We start from the raw sequence: 17,819 nt of genomic DNA, 5'->3' as shown, positions 1-17,819 counted from the left end.
TTTGTCCAATTTAGTTACCTTTAGATGTATGAGAATATTATGGTGGCACTCTTATCCCCTGCTATAGCAGTATGGGAGGGAGGGAGGGAGGGAGGGAGGGAGGGAGAGAGAGAGAAGAGAGAGAGAGAAGAGAGAGAGAGAAGAGAGAGAGAGAAGAGAGAGAGAGAAGAGAGAGAGAGAGAGAGAGAAGAGAGAGAGAGAGAGAGAGAAGAGAGAGAGAAGAGAGAGAAGAGAAGAGAGAGAGAGAGAGAGGAGAGAGAAGAGAGAGAGAGAGAAGAGAGAGAGAGAGAAGAGAGAGAGAGAAGAGAGAGAGAGAAGAGAGAGAGAGAAGAGAGAGAGAGAGAGAAGAGAGAGAGAGAGAAGAGAGAGAGAGAAGAGAGAGAGAGAGAAGAGAGAGAGAGAAGAGAGAGAGAGAGAGAGAGAGAGAGAGAGAGAGAGAGAGAGAGAGAGAGAAGAGAGAGAGAGAGAAGAGAGAGAGAGAAGAGAGAGAGAGAGAGAGAGAGAAGAGAGAGAGAGAGAGAGAGAGAAGAGAGAGAGAGAGAAAGTGTCCTTGGAGTAGTTGAGGAGGATATTTAAAATTAAAATTCGGTTCACCATTCCTCTGTGTGTAGATATTTGTCTCCAAACATGAAAGAATGTTGCATATGTTCCATACGGATATCACTACTCCTTCAAGTGCTGACTCCATATAACTATGCATTGAATACCCCAGTTTGGGGTTCGGATATGAAAATAAATAAATTAATAACTCCAGGTTTACTGATTATAGTCTTGTTCATGATATTATGGTTTCAACAATAACTGTTGTCTTTAGTTTTATTAAGTGAATAACCCCAAGCCCCACAGCAGCTAGAAACAGTCCTCAGGCCCTCCCACAGATCTCTCCTGGAAGAGACTTTGGACTGTTGTCTGTGTTGTATTGATGTTGAACTGTTTCTATATCACTGACTGAGACTAGGAAATTAGTTGTTGCCAGTTGTCAGTTCTCCATGTGTAAAAAGGTGTATGAAATAAGGCTTAAGTCGAGAAAGAGATCTTGAGTCTAATTAATCATGAAACCAGGAAGTCAGCCCCTCAAAGCTGTACCTCCTAATGGAGGAGAAGGGGTTGACAAGTTTTGAAATTAGGCAGCTCCACTGTCCATCTTATAGGATCACAAGAAGTCAAGGTCCCACATCATGTTTTTTATCATTCAATAATCACTCCCATACCACAACTGATTGGGCCACAGGGCTTTTGGATTTGGAGAGTATCTGGATACATGAGATAAAAAAAACCCATCTCCACTCTGCCACTCCAATGCTAAATTTTTAATTCTAAAGGGATAAAATTTACAACATTACTATTTATCCCTTCTTCCTTTGTAGAGTGAAACTATACATGCACTCCTCCAGTCCTCTGACACATTACCCTCCCTTATGCACACATTAAACAACTTCACCAACCAGTCTACTATAACTGTTTCTTCCTTTGCCAGACACTTCACCTGACACCCATTTAACCAGTGCCTTACCAGCTTTCATCACTTTCAATGCTCTTTGTATTTCATCTTTTCCTAGAGTTGATAATAATCCTTCATTTACAAGGGTAATGGGTGACAGATAGGAGTAGGATGGGTGGGGAAAGGTGCATGCCTTGGTTGGCTACATTCCTTATATGGGAAAAGAAACCTATGGTATACAGATAGATAAGTGTCCATTCAGTAGAGTTTCACAAGGCAACACCAACTCAAAAGAAAGACAGCAATTCCAGATGTCATCCAGCTAATGACCCTCCAGTGAGCAAATTGACACAACCCCCGACCCCCAACCCCCACCTTCATCCAAAGGGACTGGTGCCTGTTCTCCAGACAAGGCCCAAATGTTCCTCATTTTTTTATTTTCAACTTTATTCTTACCTATAGCCCAAGCCAGAACATTACATGAATTTAAATCTAAGTATGATAAATGGAGAATAAGGAGCTAAGACAAGTTGGAACCATAAGTGAATCTGTAGCCAGGTATGATAATTGGAGAGTAACAGACAAGACCTCACAAGTGTTCCTCCTTTCCTGTATACTACAAAAATGGAAATACATATGAGATGAGAGGGAGTGGAATGGGTGGGAATGAAATGGGTGGGAGTGGGTATATACCTTTAGATTTGACTACCTCCCTGGTAAGGAAAAAAAAACCCTTGGTATATACATACATACATACATATACCAAGGCTTTTTCCCCCTTCCAAGGGAGGTAGCCAAAAAGGGAAAGGCATAAAAACACTCCCACCCATTTCATCCCTAAATACACTCCACACCCCTCCCACCCTCCCTCTCATCTGAGCACCTCCTGGATGACGGGTCATCCCTGCACCCTGCCCACCGCCCTGGGTCAGAAGCAGTGTCGCAAGACACAGCACATCCACAGCAAGGCCGCTTCATTTAATCGGCGACCCCCCCTCTCCGTCCCCCCTTGCATATAAGGAGAGGTATATAGATAGTATATAGATAGATAATATGGCATATAGATAGATAATATGGCAATATCAATGTAAATGCTTTGACCTGGCCATCCTTTTATATGGGGAGAGGATCCTTTGATATGTTATGCATGTATGTATATATAATATGTACATTCATATACCAACTGCTTTTCCCCCTTAAAAGGAGGTAGCCAAAGTCAAAGGCTTAAATCCACTCCCATCCACTCCATTCCCACATACGCTACTCCTTCCCTCTTTTCTTGGCTCCTCCTGGATGACGTGTCATTCCTGCATCTTGCCCACTGTCCTGGGTCAGAAGCAATGTAGCAAGACACAGCACATCCATAGCAAGACTGCTTCATCAATTGGCAATCCCACTCTCCATGTATGAGAAATAATTTGACGTAGCCCAAAGGGATTTCTCCCCGTCTTCTCCTTTTCTGTATGAGGGGACGGAGAGGGGGGTTGCCAAATTAATGATGCGGCCTTGATGTGGATGTGCTGTGTCTTGCAACACTGCTTCTGACCTATGGCAGTGGACAGGATGCAGGGATGACCCGTCATCCAGGAGATGCCAAGATGAGAGGGAGGGAGGAGGGTGGAGGGGAGTGGAGTATGTAGAGGGATGGAATGGGTGGGAGTGGTTTCTATGCCTTTTTCTTTTTGGCTACCCCCCCATGTAAGGGGGAAAAAGCCTTTGGTATATGTATGTATTTTCTTAGCACTTCCCACTGCAACAACCTTTTCCTCCCTATTCTCCTTTACATTTATCAACTCCCTAAAATACTCAGCCCATCTTTCTCTTACTGCTGTCTCTTTCATTATCATCTCTCCAACTACACCTTTTACCTTTTCCTCTCTACTTGATTTGCCTCCTCTTCTTCTCTTAATGTATATATATAATAAAATAGTAAAATTATAACTTTTGACCTACCTTTGCTTTTTCCATGTCTACCCACAAACTTCTGCCTTTGACCTCCATATATCTCCTGTATTTAACAATGTACTTGACAATTGCTTTCCTTTCTTCAAATGTGTACTCTCGACTGAAAAATTGATGTATAATCTATTAGTTAAATGTGTAATGTTTATTCAATGAACAAAATACATATATTCTATCAAGTTTCCTTACATTTCTATATGGTATATGCTTCCTGTAATATAGAATATTATTCAAGCTGCCAATTCCTTATAAGTATTCCTGCCTCTTAAATCACCCATTTTAAAATTACTTACCAAAGTTTGTGCTAAGAAATAAATAAATAAATAAATAAATAAATAATGCCAGCATCATTAACCAACAATAATTACAGTTTCATAATAATAATAACATATACACATATATACATATACACATATATACATATGTGTGTATATATATATATATATATATATATATATATATATATATATATATATATACACAACCACTCCTCGTTTAACGACGACAATTGGGACCAGCGTCGCTGTCGTTAACCGAATTCGTCGTTAAGCGAAAGTGTATACATTTACGTACATGTACTGTATGTACAATGTCCAGCAATACATGTATCTTTATTTTCGTGTATTTCCCTCTTTTATACAGTACATTAAAGCTTTATTTACTGTTTTGATAGTACAGAAAGCCCTCAAATAACGCGGTGGTTAGGTTCCTGAAATTACCGTGTATGACCAAATCCGCGTATGCTGACATTCCATATTAAATACCGGGGTATTTTTTTTAGTTTTGACCATGGGCGCAATATAGCAATAGAAAATTAATTATTAATTTTGTAAATTAAAATGTATCAAAGTAATATACAATTTTGTGTGTGGAAATGAAAAAAAAAAAAAATACCTTGTTACAAGCAAATATGCTAATGAACGAAGTCGGTAGCATAAGATCGGGACACCATCATGTCGTCTGTCAATTGACGGCCTCGGTACTTCCGACAGTACCTTGCCAGGTATATTTTCTTGAAGGAATGTTATGGAGCGGAGATACATGCATTCTTTCAAGCTGCAAGAACTTTGTATACCCCGTAAGCTGAGAGAGTAGTTGAAAAGATTTATTAAACACAGGTTAGGTTAGTTTAGTTTAGGTTAGACGAATTTATCATCCTTTCATTTCTTCGACGTCGGCATCTATCATAACAAACATGGCGTACCATTCGTCTGACACGACTTGGTTACTTACGAAATCTGTTTTAGCACTTTTTTGTTTTGTTTTTATTTCCGCTCACAAAATCGCATATTATGTTGATACATTATAATTTACAAAATCAATAATTAATTTTCTATTGTTATATTGCGCCCATGGTCGAAACTAAAAATTTACCAATACCGGTATATACTGTACCCTAGGTAGCTTTTGCAGCTTGCATGATGGTAATGTAGACCTAAGCTTCAGAACACTTTACCTCACAGCTAATATCCACCGTACAAATTCATCTATAACATCATACAAATTTGCCTCAGCCAACTTATCGTACACGACGTCGTAACTTCGGGAGATTTACGTTAAACAAATATTGGTCTGTCTTAAGCCCGTTGCTACTCCGCGTTGTCATTAACCGAGTTGGTCATTAAACGAGTTGGTTATAAAAAAAAAGGTGCGAAAACTGATTTCGTAAGTAACGAAGTCGTGTCGGACGAATGGTACACCATGTTTGTTATGATAGATGTCGACGTCGAAGAAATGAAAGGGTGATAAATTCGTCTAACCTAACGTAACCTGTGATTAATAAATCATTACCTGCAAATTAAATGCCATCCGGCTCGTCCTCGTTGTCCTCATCGTGAGAGACGTTGGCGTCCCGATCCTATGCTACCGACTTCATTCATTAGCATATTTGCTTGTAGCATGGTATTTTTTATTTTCATTTCCGCCCACAAAATTGCATATTACGTTGATACATTTACCGCTATGGTGCGGTGTAAACAAAACACAAGCAGATACTGTATCTGTGAATTTTTCTTACCATAAATAGAATCAAGGGTAGTAATTACCAAATACTGTAACTGAATTTACCGGATAAAGAATTACCAAATAATGAGGACTCACTGTATATATATATATATATATATATATATATATATATATATATATATATATATATATATATATATATATATATATATATATATATGTGTATGTATATATATATACACACACATATGTGAGAAAGCTATAGGAAAGGGGAAGGATGTTTTTTGGGCTTTTATGGATCTGGAAAAGGCTTACGATAGGGTAGACAGGAAGGCACTGTGGGAGGTTATGCAGATATATGGGATAGGAGGAAAGCTTCTAGAAGCTGTCAAGAGTTTTTATGAGAGTAATAGAGCTTGTGTCAGGATTAGAAATGGAGAGAGTGAGTGGTTCGAGGTAAAGGTGGGACTTCGTCAAGGATGCGTTATGTCGCCCTGGCTGTTCAACTTATACATGGATGGGGTAGTGCGAGAGGTAAATGCAAGGGTAGTGGGTCAGGGATTGGAGATGGTTAAAGAAAATGGAGAAAAGTGGGAGGTGAGCCAGTTGTTGTTTGCGGACGACACTGCACTTGTGGCAGGATCGGAGGAGGGATTGAGGAAGTTGGTGACAGAGTTTGGGAGAGTATGTGATAGAAGAAAGCTAAAGATAAATGTGGGTAGAAGTAAGGTGATGAGATGTACAAGGGGTGAAAGTGGCAGTAGACTGGAAGTGAGCATTAAGGGAGAGCGACTGGAGAAAGTGGATAGGTTTAGATACTTGGGTGCAAATGTGGCAGGAAAAGGTAGAGTGAAGGTGGAGGTAGAATGTAGATTGAGAGAAGCGAGTAAATGCCTTGGTGGATTGAAGAGTGTAATGAGGAATAGACATTTGGGAATAGATGCTAAGAGGAAATTGTATGAAGGAGTGATTGTGCCAACAGCACTGTATGGGGCAGAAACATGGAACATAAGAGAGGAAGAGAGAAGGAGTTTGAATGTGTTTGAGATGAGGTGTCTGAGAAGTATGATGGGGGTTACTAGGCTAGATAGAGTGAGAAATGAGGAGGTGAGGAGGAGAACAGGGGTGGAAAGGGAGTTCGGAGATAGGGTTGATGAAAGAGTATTAGGATGGTTTGGACACATGGAAAAAATGAGTGAAGAAAGACTAGTAAAAGAGGCGTGGAAGGCAGATGTGGAGGGAGTGAATATGAGGGGACGTCCTAGGATGAGGTGGATGGATGGGGTGAAGGGGGCTTTGGGGAAGAGGGGAATGTCTGTTGAGGAAGGACAGGAGAGGACAGAAGACAGGGGTGAATGGAGAATGGTTGTATATGGATGATATTGTGATGCATGAGGTGGAATGGGTGGGGGGATGGGGGATGAGGTAGTATGTGTGAGCAAAATTTGACGCAGCCCGAAGGGATTTCTCCCCGTCTTCTCTTTTTATGCATGGGGGGACGGAGAGGGGGGGTTGCCGATTTAATGAAGCAGCTTTGCTGTGGATGTGCTGTGTCTTGCGACACTGCTTCTGACCCAGGGCAGTGGACAAGGTGCAGGGATGACCCGTCATCCGGGAGGTGCTAAAATAAGAGGGAGGGTGGAGGGGTGTGGAATGTATTCAGGGATGGAATGGGTGGGAATGATTCTATGCCTTTTTCTTTTTGGCTACCTCCCTTGTAAGGGGGAAAAAGCCTTGGTATATCTATGTATGTATGTATACACACACACATACATATATACATAGGGCTTTTTTCCCCCTTATAAGGGAGGTAGCCAAGTGAGAGGCACACACCCACTCCCATCCACCACCCTTGTTTCCCTCTTATCTTAGCTTCTTGTGGATGAAAGGTCATCCCTGTCTCCTGCCCACTGCCCAGGTTCAGAAGCAATGGAGCAAGACACAGCACAACCACAGCAGGGCTGCTTCACTTACTCTACAACCCTACTTCCCCATCCCCTCACAGTGAAAATAGAGATGATGGGGAGAAATCCCTTTGGCCTGTGTTAAAATATCATCCATACACAACTATCCTCCACTCAACCCTATCCCTTGTGTTTATGTGTCAACCAGGATTTTTCGTTCCTGTCAACATGATGCTGCGACCCCCCCGCCCCCACAAGTTGGAGTGCATGCACCAGCTGTGACATCACAGCATCACATGAGTTGACGTTGATGACCATCATAGAGTGACATAGACCCAAAAGAGTAAACAGCTGGTGAGTAAATAAGCATGGAACTAATACTGGTAGCAGAGCATAGTTCATGGCCAAGAAAGTGTGATAATAACAACTAAATACCCACAAAAGTTTGTGGAAGAAAGGGGACATGAGAACTGGAAGAAAGACATTGAAATTTGGTGCAAGATGACAGATTTGGCACAGAAAAAACAAGCTTTAGCCATTCACTTATCATTACAGGGTAGGGTAAGAGTACCTACTTTGGAGTTGGAAGTGAGCTAGAAACTGAAAACAGTGTGAAGAAAATTCTGGAGAAACTTGATGGGTTGTTCCTTGTGGGCAAAGGGCACACAGTTTGCTGCTTTCCATGAATTATATGATTTGAGGAGGCCTAGTGATATGGACATTCGAAAGTTTGTGGCAGAATTTCAGCATGCCCATTTCAAGTTTACCTAACAAGATATGACTCTTCCAGACCCAGTTATGGCCTTTATGCTATTGGCAGCTTGCAAGTTAAGGGATCAGGAACAACAGCTGGTGATGTCAGCATTATCTGAGGTAACATATGATAAAATGAAAACTGTTTGAAGCAGAATATTTGCTAGGGGTATTGGTGTACAGTATAGTAGGCCTGTTGAAAGGTGAAAACTGAACCAGTTTTTTTGGGTGAGGAGGTGAAACATGAGGAAAACAGGATTGATCAAGCATTATTTGTAAGAGGCCCTCAGTGTGGAAGGTCAAGAAGCAGAATGAATTGCTATAGAAGACTTTCAAAGGGGTTAGGAGGTTGATCTAAAAGGCTTAACCTGCTAGGACATAACGGAAAGGTAACAAAATGTATGATTTGTGACTAATGATATCATTGGGCCTAACTCTGTCTAGATGCCTATAAAAGTAGAAGTCAAAGTGGCACCACCAAGAGGAAGTCTGTTAATTTTTCCTTGTTTGTGGGTTATGCTGATGAAGAACTAGAGAGTAAATTGTTGAAGCTGGTGGAGGAAGCAAAGGGGTGAACTGTATTGGACTCTGGTTGTTCTACAACTGTGCTGTAAGAGGCCGGTAGATGGAGGTAGAAACTTCAGTAGATGAAGAGGACCGGAGTACGAATGCTAATAAGGTTATGAAACACTAGGGTATTGAAATGCTGAGTCCGCGGATTGTTTAGTTGCCGACAAGCGACAATAGCTTAGTCAGACTCGCGTTAGCTCAGCATCAACTGTTTTATAAACAAGACTGGAGGCGCCATTCTGTCTGTATAAACACGGCCGACGGGAGGTGACTGGTGGTAATAATTGCTGATGTAACATACATGCTGTGAGCACAAAGCTATTTTCATTTGACAAATGCTGAGGTAAACGATATTGCTTGTGACAATGTAACAGCTTTCCGGATTGGAGGAAAAAGGTGGAGGAGGAGAAAAGTTATTGGTGCATGTATTCAAAGTCATGCCCATAAGGAGTGACAAATTTTTGAGAAATCAGAGGAGATTGGATTAGAAAAATTAGTGACGTCAGACGAAGGTGGCTTGGCGTATGGTATAGAGATCTCGACAGCAGACGAGGGAGAGAGATCCTGAGTGTAACCAGGAGAGTGTAATTGTAGTGAAAAGAAAAGAAAAGAACTAATTAACTTTCCTTAACATAAGGACTGGTCTGAAATACATGAGAAATACAAGGCATGGGGCCTACTGAATAAGAGGAACTTGAAAGTTATTGGAACTGACGTAATGAAGGCTAGGGGCCTTGTGAGTGGAATTACGAGACAAATAGAAAAGTAAACGGTCGAGGACCGATAGTGGTGGTGACAGTGGTGACAGAGGAGGTGAAAGTGCTATGTGTGGAAGAAATTGGCTAAATGATATTTTGGGTGGCCTCAGAGACTACAAGCACAGAAACATGGTTGAAGAGATATCAGTGGCTATGTTCGTTTTGCTGATGGGGTTATGATCCTTTCTTTACTTTAAGCAAGTCATGGTTCCATGCATGATTGGTGAAATGATTGAGAATGTCACAACAGATACAGTAGATTGCAACATTCCTTTACTCCTGAGTAAGAGGTCCAGGAATAAGGCAAGTATGGTGATAGATTTTGGATCTGACCATTGTATAGACTTGCAGAGTTCTTCAATAGGTCACTACTTGTTACCAACTTCAGCATGACAAGGACGAAGTTTCGTGAAGACAATTGCTTTAGTGACCCGAAAGGGAGGTGATTTTGGGAAGATTGTCATGACACTCTATTGACAGTTTGGACATCCTACTTCAGGTAAACTACTGAAGTTAATTATGGATGCAGGTATTAAGGATTCTGAACTCAAGCATACAGTGACCAAGGTCACAGAAGATTGCAATATTTGCCAGAGGTTTCAAAAGGCTAAATCACATCCTGTTGTGAAGATACCCATGGCATCAAGGTTCAATGAGGTTATTGCAATGGATTTAACCCCTTCCATACGATGACGCCTACGTAGGCGTCATGAGGAGCAAGTGGGTACGCGAGGCTGCCATATCAGCGTCTTGATTATATTTATTGTAGTTGTACCTGCGTGACCCCCATACTCTGTAAACTGGCTTCATCATATTTTCTATGATTATCAAAATTCACGGGTGAAAGAGAATGAGTAATACAGGGGTTACTTTATCTTTTATAATGTGAGTATTACGACGCAACATCGCACGTCTGGCAGCTAATGCTGCCCACGAGATTTTGGCCCAGAGTGAAGGGGTTAAAGGTTTCCGGTGCTAAGTATTTTGTGGTTATTGTTTCCTTGGCAATGGGACACTGTATGGCTGCTGTGATCAGGAATAAATGTGCTACAACTATTATGAAAGCCTTATTATAGAGTTAGATTGGTATTTTTGGTGCCCCTGGAAAGATCTTATCAGACAATGGCCTTGAGTTTCAACAGTGATGAGATACAGCATTGGGAGAAGCATTCAACATAAAAGTTATGGATACTGTGGCAGAAAGTCCCTGGAGCAATGGAGTGTGTGAGTGACAGAATGGGGTGCTTGGCAACATAGTGAGGAAGATCATTGTGGAATGCAGATGTGACCTGGAAGTAACTTTAGCTTGGGCTGTATTGGCCAGAAATACTCTATCCAACTTTACAGATTTTCCCCCGAACAAATTGGTTTTTGGTCACAACCCTGGACTACCCAATGTCTATTTGAATGACCCTCTGGCTTTGGAACCTACTCAAACATCAGATATAGTAAGGGACAATTTGAATGCTTTACATTTAGCAAGAAGGGAGTACATCTAAATCAAGTGAAAAGTTGGCTACAGCCCTGAGACATAATATTCATTCCAGTGATTTGAATGATGTTCAGAGTGGAGATGAGGTTTTTCTACAAATGTATTGGCAGCCATGAGTGTCATGGCCCTGGAGTTGTGATAGATAGAGACGGAAAACAGATCTTGGTGAGACATGGAGGTGTCTACATGAGAGCTCACAAGTGCAGAATGACATGAAGCCATGGTGCAGGGACTATCTGTGACAGGAGTGAACCTGTTGTGAGTGAAGTGGATGGTGATAGGCCAGGTACTGATGAAGTAAGTGAGGACAAATTGTGTGAAGAGTCCAGAGACACATCTGGGGCCAATTTTGGTGTTGCATTGGGACCTAATGAAGACGGTAATATTTCTGACAATGAAGGAAATCTGGAGGTCCAGATCAAAATATACTAGAGATAGAGCCACCAAAACTAAAGGGTGGTTATAGGATTTATGGCATACACAATACCAGTGGAGAACTGATGTCAGGGCAAATTGTAAGTAGGGCAGGAAAGGTAACTGGAAAATATAAAGATTGCTATAACATCAGATGAGATTCAGATGGCAGTGAAAGTTGGGTGGATCTACAGGACTTAATAGTCTTCTGAGGGTGGCTGATGATTTGGAAAGGATAGTGCTCTTTAACTCTAAAGAGGTCTCATGCGCCATGAAAAAGAAAGAAAGAAAGAAAAAAAATCAGAAACTGGCTAGAGAATGATGTTTATGAAGAAGTGGATGATATTGGACAGGAAGCCTTATCAGTTCTGTGGGTGGTGACAGTAAAGATTAAGGAGAGTCAGATGGTGGTAAAGGCATGCTTGGTTGCAAAAGGGTTTGAAGAGGACACAATGGGACTTAGAAAGGATTCCCCCACATGTCCTAAGGAGGTGGTGCATTTACTGTAGGCTCTTTCTTGCTATTACCAATAATTGGGACTGTCATACTCTGGATGTAAAAGCGCCCTACCTACAAGGAAATAGAATTGATCGGGTTCTGCACCTGTAGCCACCACCAGAATTTGCATGTGGCAGTTTATGGAGACTGATGAAAATGGTAAATAGACTGAGTGATGCTGCTAGACATTAGTGTCTGAAGGTAAAGGTTTCATTAACTAATCTAGGTGCATCAGTGTCATCACTGGATCCAGCATTATTCTCCTGGAAATGGAATGACAAGACAGAGGGGATAATATGTATATATGTTGATGACTTTCTTTGGGCCAGTGCACCTAAATTTGAGGAGCAGGTGATTGATAAGCTGTGCTAAATATTTTTCATTGGCAGCTGTGAGTCCAAAGCTTTCAAATATGTGGGCCTGAACATTACCTCCAACAAAGATGGTAGCAAAACACTGGACCAATTCCAGTATGCTTCAACACTTGTGCTAATAGCAATTAGCCAGCAGTGATTGACCATGAAATCCAGTGAGCTTTCAAAATCTGAAAATTCAGAACATAGAGCACTAGTTGGTCAGTTTGCCTGGACTGCCAATAATACTCAGCCCGATATTGCTCTTGATGTGTGTGAATTGAGTGTCACCTGTAGCAAGGCCACAGTTGCAAATCTCCTACATCTCAATAAAGTAATAGCCAGAGTAAAGACTGACCATATGGGAGTGTACATGCCCTGGATGGAGAAGAATGCTACATACAGTGCTTCTCAAACACTTCTTTAGCAGATTTGGCTGGCTGTGGTTCACAAAGTAGTTTTGTATTTTTTTAAAGAGATGGTAATGGGAAGTGTTGCTTTATCTTCTGGCAGTCAAAGAAGATCTAAAGAGTTGTCAAATCTACTCTCTCAGCTGAGACACTGGTAGTGTTGGATGGAACTGAATCTCTGGTGTATCTAGCAAAGATTTATAATTAGTAAGATATCAGAATGTGGAAATCTCAGCATTCAAATATTTTGTTGACAACAAGAGCCTGGTGGATGCTCTCTTTTTGTATGGAAGTGTTGAAGATAGAATTGATATGGTGATCTTGAGGAACATGATGGAGAGTAGAAAGATGGCAGAGGTGGTCTAGACAGACATCACAACTAGCAAATTGCCTTGCCATAAAGGGGGCATAAACTGAGTGGCTGCATGTATCAGTCAGCCAGGATTAAGTGTGGGTCATATTCAAAGGAGTATTTGTTCCACATATTTATGTGACCTGTGTGGTACTGAGTTTAGAAGACAATATAGTCTTGTTTATGTATACATTTACATACTGTGAATATTGTACAAGACACCATGCAAGAAAAACTCACTCTGACAACCCACTACATCAAGAGAGAAAAAGAAAAGGACAAGTGCATTAATGTGTCAACATTGATTTTACATTCCCATCAACATGACACCCCCCCCCCCATGAGTTAGTGGAGTGCACATGCACCAGCTGCGACTTCATGGCCTCGCAGGTGTGATATTGGCAGCCACTGTAGACCAACATGGACAAAAACACAAAAACAAAGAGCTGGTGAATAAACCAGCTAAGAACCAATACTGTCCCTTCTCCCTTGCTCAACAGACATTCACCTTTTGCTCAAGGACTCATTCATCCATCTCATTCTTGGTTGTCCCATCAAGTTTGCTCAATCCATCTCTGCTTTCAACACCCATTTTGCTAATCTTTCTTTATTCATTCTATGTGACCAAACCATCCAAATAATCTTTCATCAACCCTATCTGCCAGCTCCTTTTCCAACCACACACTCCTCCTCACCTCTTTATTTCTCACTCTATCTAAACTTGTAACCCCTAACATACTTCTCTGACACTTCAACTCAAACACCGGTATTTGGTTGTCAATCATATTAGTCAAACAGTCTGAAGCAAGTTTGGCTGAGCCTGACTTTTGTGGGTGGCCTGCAAGTGACATAATGTCATCCAGAAACAGTTTGATCATGAGAATGATGGTCAAAAATATACTGGAAAGAGGCATGAAAGGGAGGTGTTATTGGGATTTATCCACAAATATAGAGAACATTCAGCTTTATGGACGGTGAAATTGAAGGAATATGCTAAAATAGCTAGAAATATGGGGTTCTCCAGATCTAATTCTAAAATGACAAGCAAGTTGGTATGTGAATTTTTGTCTCTTTTCAACAACCAATCCTTTATCCACTTCGATCTTTTATTTTTTTTTTAATGGTACTGCTAAACCATACATACATGTATATATGTACTGCTAAACCAACAGCAATTAATATGTCTTGATCAAGAGGCATCTTTGCTTAACAACAGCACAAGTCACACTGAGGTTGGATGTACATTTGGTTTGACCATATGACATCTCTTCAAACAGTTTGACCATGTAAATGGCCCTTATACTACAAAAACTGGTTTCAATCAAGATTTCACTTACCGCATTTTGGATGGTTTGTAAGTTGCTCCCGCTGATTCATCGTCATCATCTTCAAAGTCACTTACAATTTCTCCTGAATCAATACTGAAAATTTAAAGATCACACAAATTAGATTAATTCAAAAACCTATTTTGTGAGACATATTCCAATGATACTGACAGTACTACTGAGAAAGTAATATGATGCAATTTAGGAAGAAGTAAAAAAGATGAGTGGGATAAGAAGTACTGGGTGAAATTCTCTCCCTCCCAAGTCTTGTTACCTCACACTACAGGTTATGGGAGACAGGTTGGTAAAAAGAATAGATATAAAACAAAAGAGAAGAAGTAGATGAAGATGACAAAGGTCTGGACAGACAAAAGTGCTTGTTCAATAATCTTTTATCTTCCTTTGAGGTTTTCTGCATATCTAGAACCATGCATCTATGTGATTTTTCCTGCACTTATATAAATATGACAGACCCCTGTCCCCATATTGTCCGTTATACCAAGGGTTTACTGTACTTACATACATATCTTTTCCCTTTACAAAGGAGGTAGCCGTAATCAAATGGCATAATTCTACTCCCACCCACCACCCCTCCCTCCCTTTCATCTCGGCCTCCTCAGGGATGACAGGTCATCCCTGCATCTCACACATCACCTGGGGTCAGAAGCACTGCAGCAAGACACAACACATCCACAGCAAAGCTGCTTCATTTAATCAGTGACCTCCTCTCTGTCACCTCATTCAGAAACATTGAAGACAGGGAGAAATCCTTTTGTGCTGCATCAAAATATCATTCACACATAACCACTCCTTAACCCCCATCCCCCACCCACTCCCTTCCATTTAAATTATATCAGTTTATAATAAAATAAATTAATCTACTGTATGATTCTGCCCGACCTCCAATGTCCCTTGCTTACATGGTAGGAACATGGAGTCTGTTTACCCATGTATACCATCAGCTTCAACCCAGAGACATTCTTCCAAAGAAACTTAAAACAAAACTGGTCAGGAAGAAAATTGGAACTTCACCCGTGTCTTCCTTTTTTCACCTGTCTCAACTTGACACAATGTCTCAATATGAGTGGAGAGAAAGAGATAGAGAAAGAGGGAAAGAGAAAGGAAGAGAGGGAGGGGGAAGAGTGAGGAAGATGGGGGTGGGGAGAGAGAGAGAGAGAGAGAGAGAGAGAGAGAGAGAGAGAGAGAGAGAGAGAGAGAGAGAGAGATATGGGGGGAGTGAGGGAGGGAGAGGGGAGGGGAGGGGAGGGGAGGGGAGAGAGAGAGAGAGAGAGAGAGAGAGAGAGAGAGAGAGAGAGAGAGAGAGAGAGAGAGAGAGAGAGAGAGAGAGAGAGAGAGAGAGAGAGAGAGAGAGAGAGAGAGAGATAGAGAGAGAGAGAGAGAGAGAGAGAGAGAGAGAGAGAGAGAGAGAGAGAGAGAGAGAGAGAGAGAGAGAGAGAGAGAGAGAGAGAGAGATCCATAGTACAGAGGAATGTTTGTGGTGAAACATGAAGGGATGGGATGCACACATGAAGAATGGGTTGAGGGAGGGGAGTGGGACTGAAGAGAACTGGGCAGCAACAGTTGTAAAACGAGAAAGATAAATCAAGAAAGTTGATTAAAATATTGCACAAAATAAGGCCATCACTAAGAAATGTAGGTGCAATTTAGGCAGTACATAAATACAAAAAAAAAAGTTAACTTACTGGGTTTTTTTTGCATCATGCCAGCTCTTGATACCTAGGACAATATCCATCACATCAATATCAGATGTGTACTGTGACTCATTGGCTCTGAAAAAGTATGTTACCATCAAACAACTATGAATTCTTCAAAAAGCCGTAGAAACTCCATCCAAACCATATACCATATGCCTTTGTATCCAGCATGATTAACTATTAGTTTCTAAAAAACAAAAAATCATCAGTAACATTACTCTGTCAAGACAACCATGATTCAAAGAAACATCCACCTTCACTCATCCATTCCCTCTCACATGTGACCCTACATGCAGCTCTCCACTTCCTCCAGCCCCTCACCCTTAACTCTCACTCATTGCAGTCATCACTCCTCGTACATCTCATCACTTTATTTTTGCCCATATTTACTCTCAACTTTCTCACAAATCTTTCCAAATATTGCCACCGACTGCTTCAGTCCATCTTCCAACTCAGCTACAAGTGCAATGTTATTTGCAAACCACTGGCTCTCTTCCCACTTCCTTTGTCATCAACTCTAAATCTTTGCCAAGCGTCCTCAAGCTTACCTCTCTCACTGCTACCTCCATACATACACTGAACAACCATGGACACATTACACAACCCTGGCGCAGCTGAACTTTCCCTACAAAACACTCCCTCACTCCATTTCTGACCCTCACACAAACTCTACTAATTTAAAAACTGTTCTCAATAGACTTTTCCTTATCCCATACTTCTGTAACACATTCCATAATACCTGTGGCCACTCTGTTATCTGGCTTCTCCAAATTGATAAAAATCCAGAGGACATCCTTATCCTTTGCTGAAAACTTCTTGTATATTGGCATTGTTACAAGCATTTTACCCGAGTACCTTTCTCTCTACAACCCACACTTCTTTTGCCAAATTACTTCCTCTATTCCCTTGTGATCCTCTCAGTTAACAACCTCCCAAACATATATAATGGAACTATATATGCACTCTTCCAGTGCTGCGATCAGAGCTCCAAGATCATATCTAAAATCCATGTGCAACCGAAAATCATGCTACAACAGGCCAGACAGTGCAGTGCTACAAAATATATATGTGAAGTATATAAGTACATATATATACTACAAATACTGAGATCCAGTTTGCGCAATCACCACTTCCAGGTACTTGTCTTGATCCCCTCAGTTACTCTTACTAAAGAGGCCAAAAGTTTCAGAGTTGTTTAAAATTTTGGTCAAATATGCTATGGAAACATAATTAGCACACAAGATTAAGAAATATAACACTACATTGTGCACAAGTTCAATGAAACCCACCTGTAGTTTTTAATATCAAGTAGTTCCATCTGCTGCACACAATCATAGATATACTGAATTTTAAAGAGGTCCTCATTCCTGTCATTCAGTGAAATTCCAGGTGAAACTAAACAGATTGTATTTGCTCCCCTAATGGACCCTACCAAACGGCCTCCAAAGTTCTGAAAGTATACAAAAGAGCATGAGCATTAGCAAACAAATCAATCAATCCATCAATCCACTGCACAAGGGTTCTTGTAGGAGACCCACAGCTCCCAGGTAACTGGTAATACTTAATAGATTGGCCTGTAAATTACTCAAGGAAATAGAATAGAAGATAGGTTGGCTTGAACTGAGAGAAAGGACAGAGTGGATTTCTGGACCCAATCTGAGACTACATGCCAGTCCTTGGGGCACCACCTCCTGGTGGATATGGGGATTTTATGACACATTGCAGCTGGATAATGTCAGATCTCCAGAGTGGTAGGCTCTTGTCAGTTCTCTGTCTTCTCCCAGCAGCAGTACAGCTTCTTTCAATTATGTTGGTATTTACAAATGTGACCTCCATAATTCCTGTGCCCATCAAAAAAAAATCTATCTACATACAAAAAGGCTTCTTCACCCTTACAAGGTAATTTG

At 41.0% G+C, this 17,819-nt stretch overlaps 1 protein-coding gene across 6 annotated transcripts in view; it reads right to left on the bottom strand.

The window, feature by feature from the left end:
* Positions 1–17,819, bottom strand: part of LOC143035818 (uncharacterized) — a 109,387-nt gene that overhangs the window by 82,178 nt on the left and 9,390 nt on the right. For all 6 annotated transcript variants that reach the window (XM_076202827.1, XM_076202828.1, XM_076202829.1 and 3 more), the window contains exons 2-5: positions 17,202–17,362; positions 15,901–15,987; positions 14,210–14,293; positions 3,395–3,506 (exon numbers count right to left, since the gene is read on the bottom strand). In XM_076202827.1, the coding sequence (XP_076058942.1) occupies positions 3,395–3,506; positions 14,210–14,293; positions 15,901–15,987; positions 17,202–17,230 (312 nt within the window). In that variant the 5' untranslated portion in view covers positions 17,231–17,362. The remainder of the gene's footprint in view (positions 1–3,394; positions 3,507–14,209; positions 14,294–15,900; positions 15,988–17,201; positions 17,363–17,819) is intronic.

The sequence above is a fragment of the Oratosquilla oratoria genome, chromosome 19 (genome assembly GCF_046742065.1).
Source record: "Oratosquilla oratoria isolate Oo_2021 chromosome 19, ASM4674206v1, whole genome shotgun sequence".
Lineage (NCBI taxonomy): Eukaryota > Metazoa > Arthropoda > Malacostraca > Stomatopoda > Squillidae > Oratosquilla > Oratosquilla oratoria.
The sequence above is the reverse complement of the archived record's forward strand: the minus strand, read 5'-3'. Positions and strand labels throughout refer to the sequence as shown.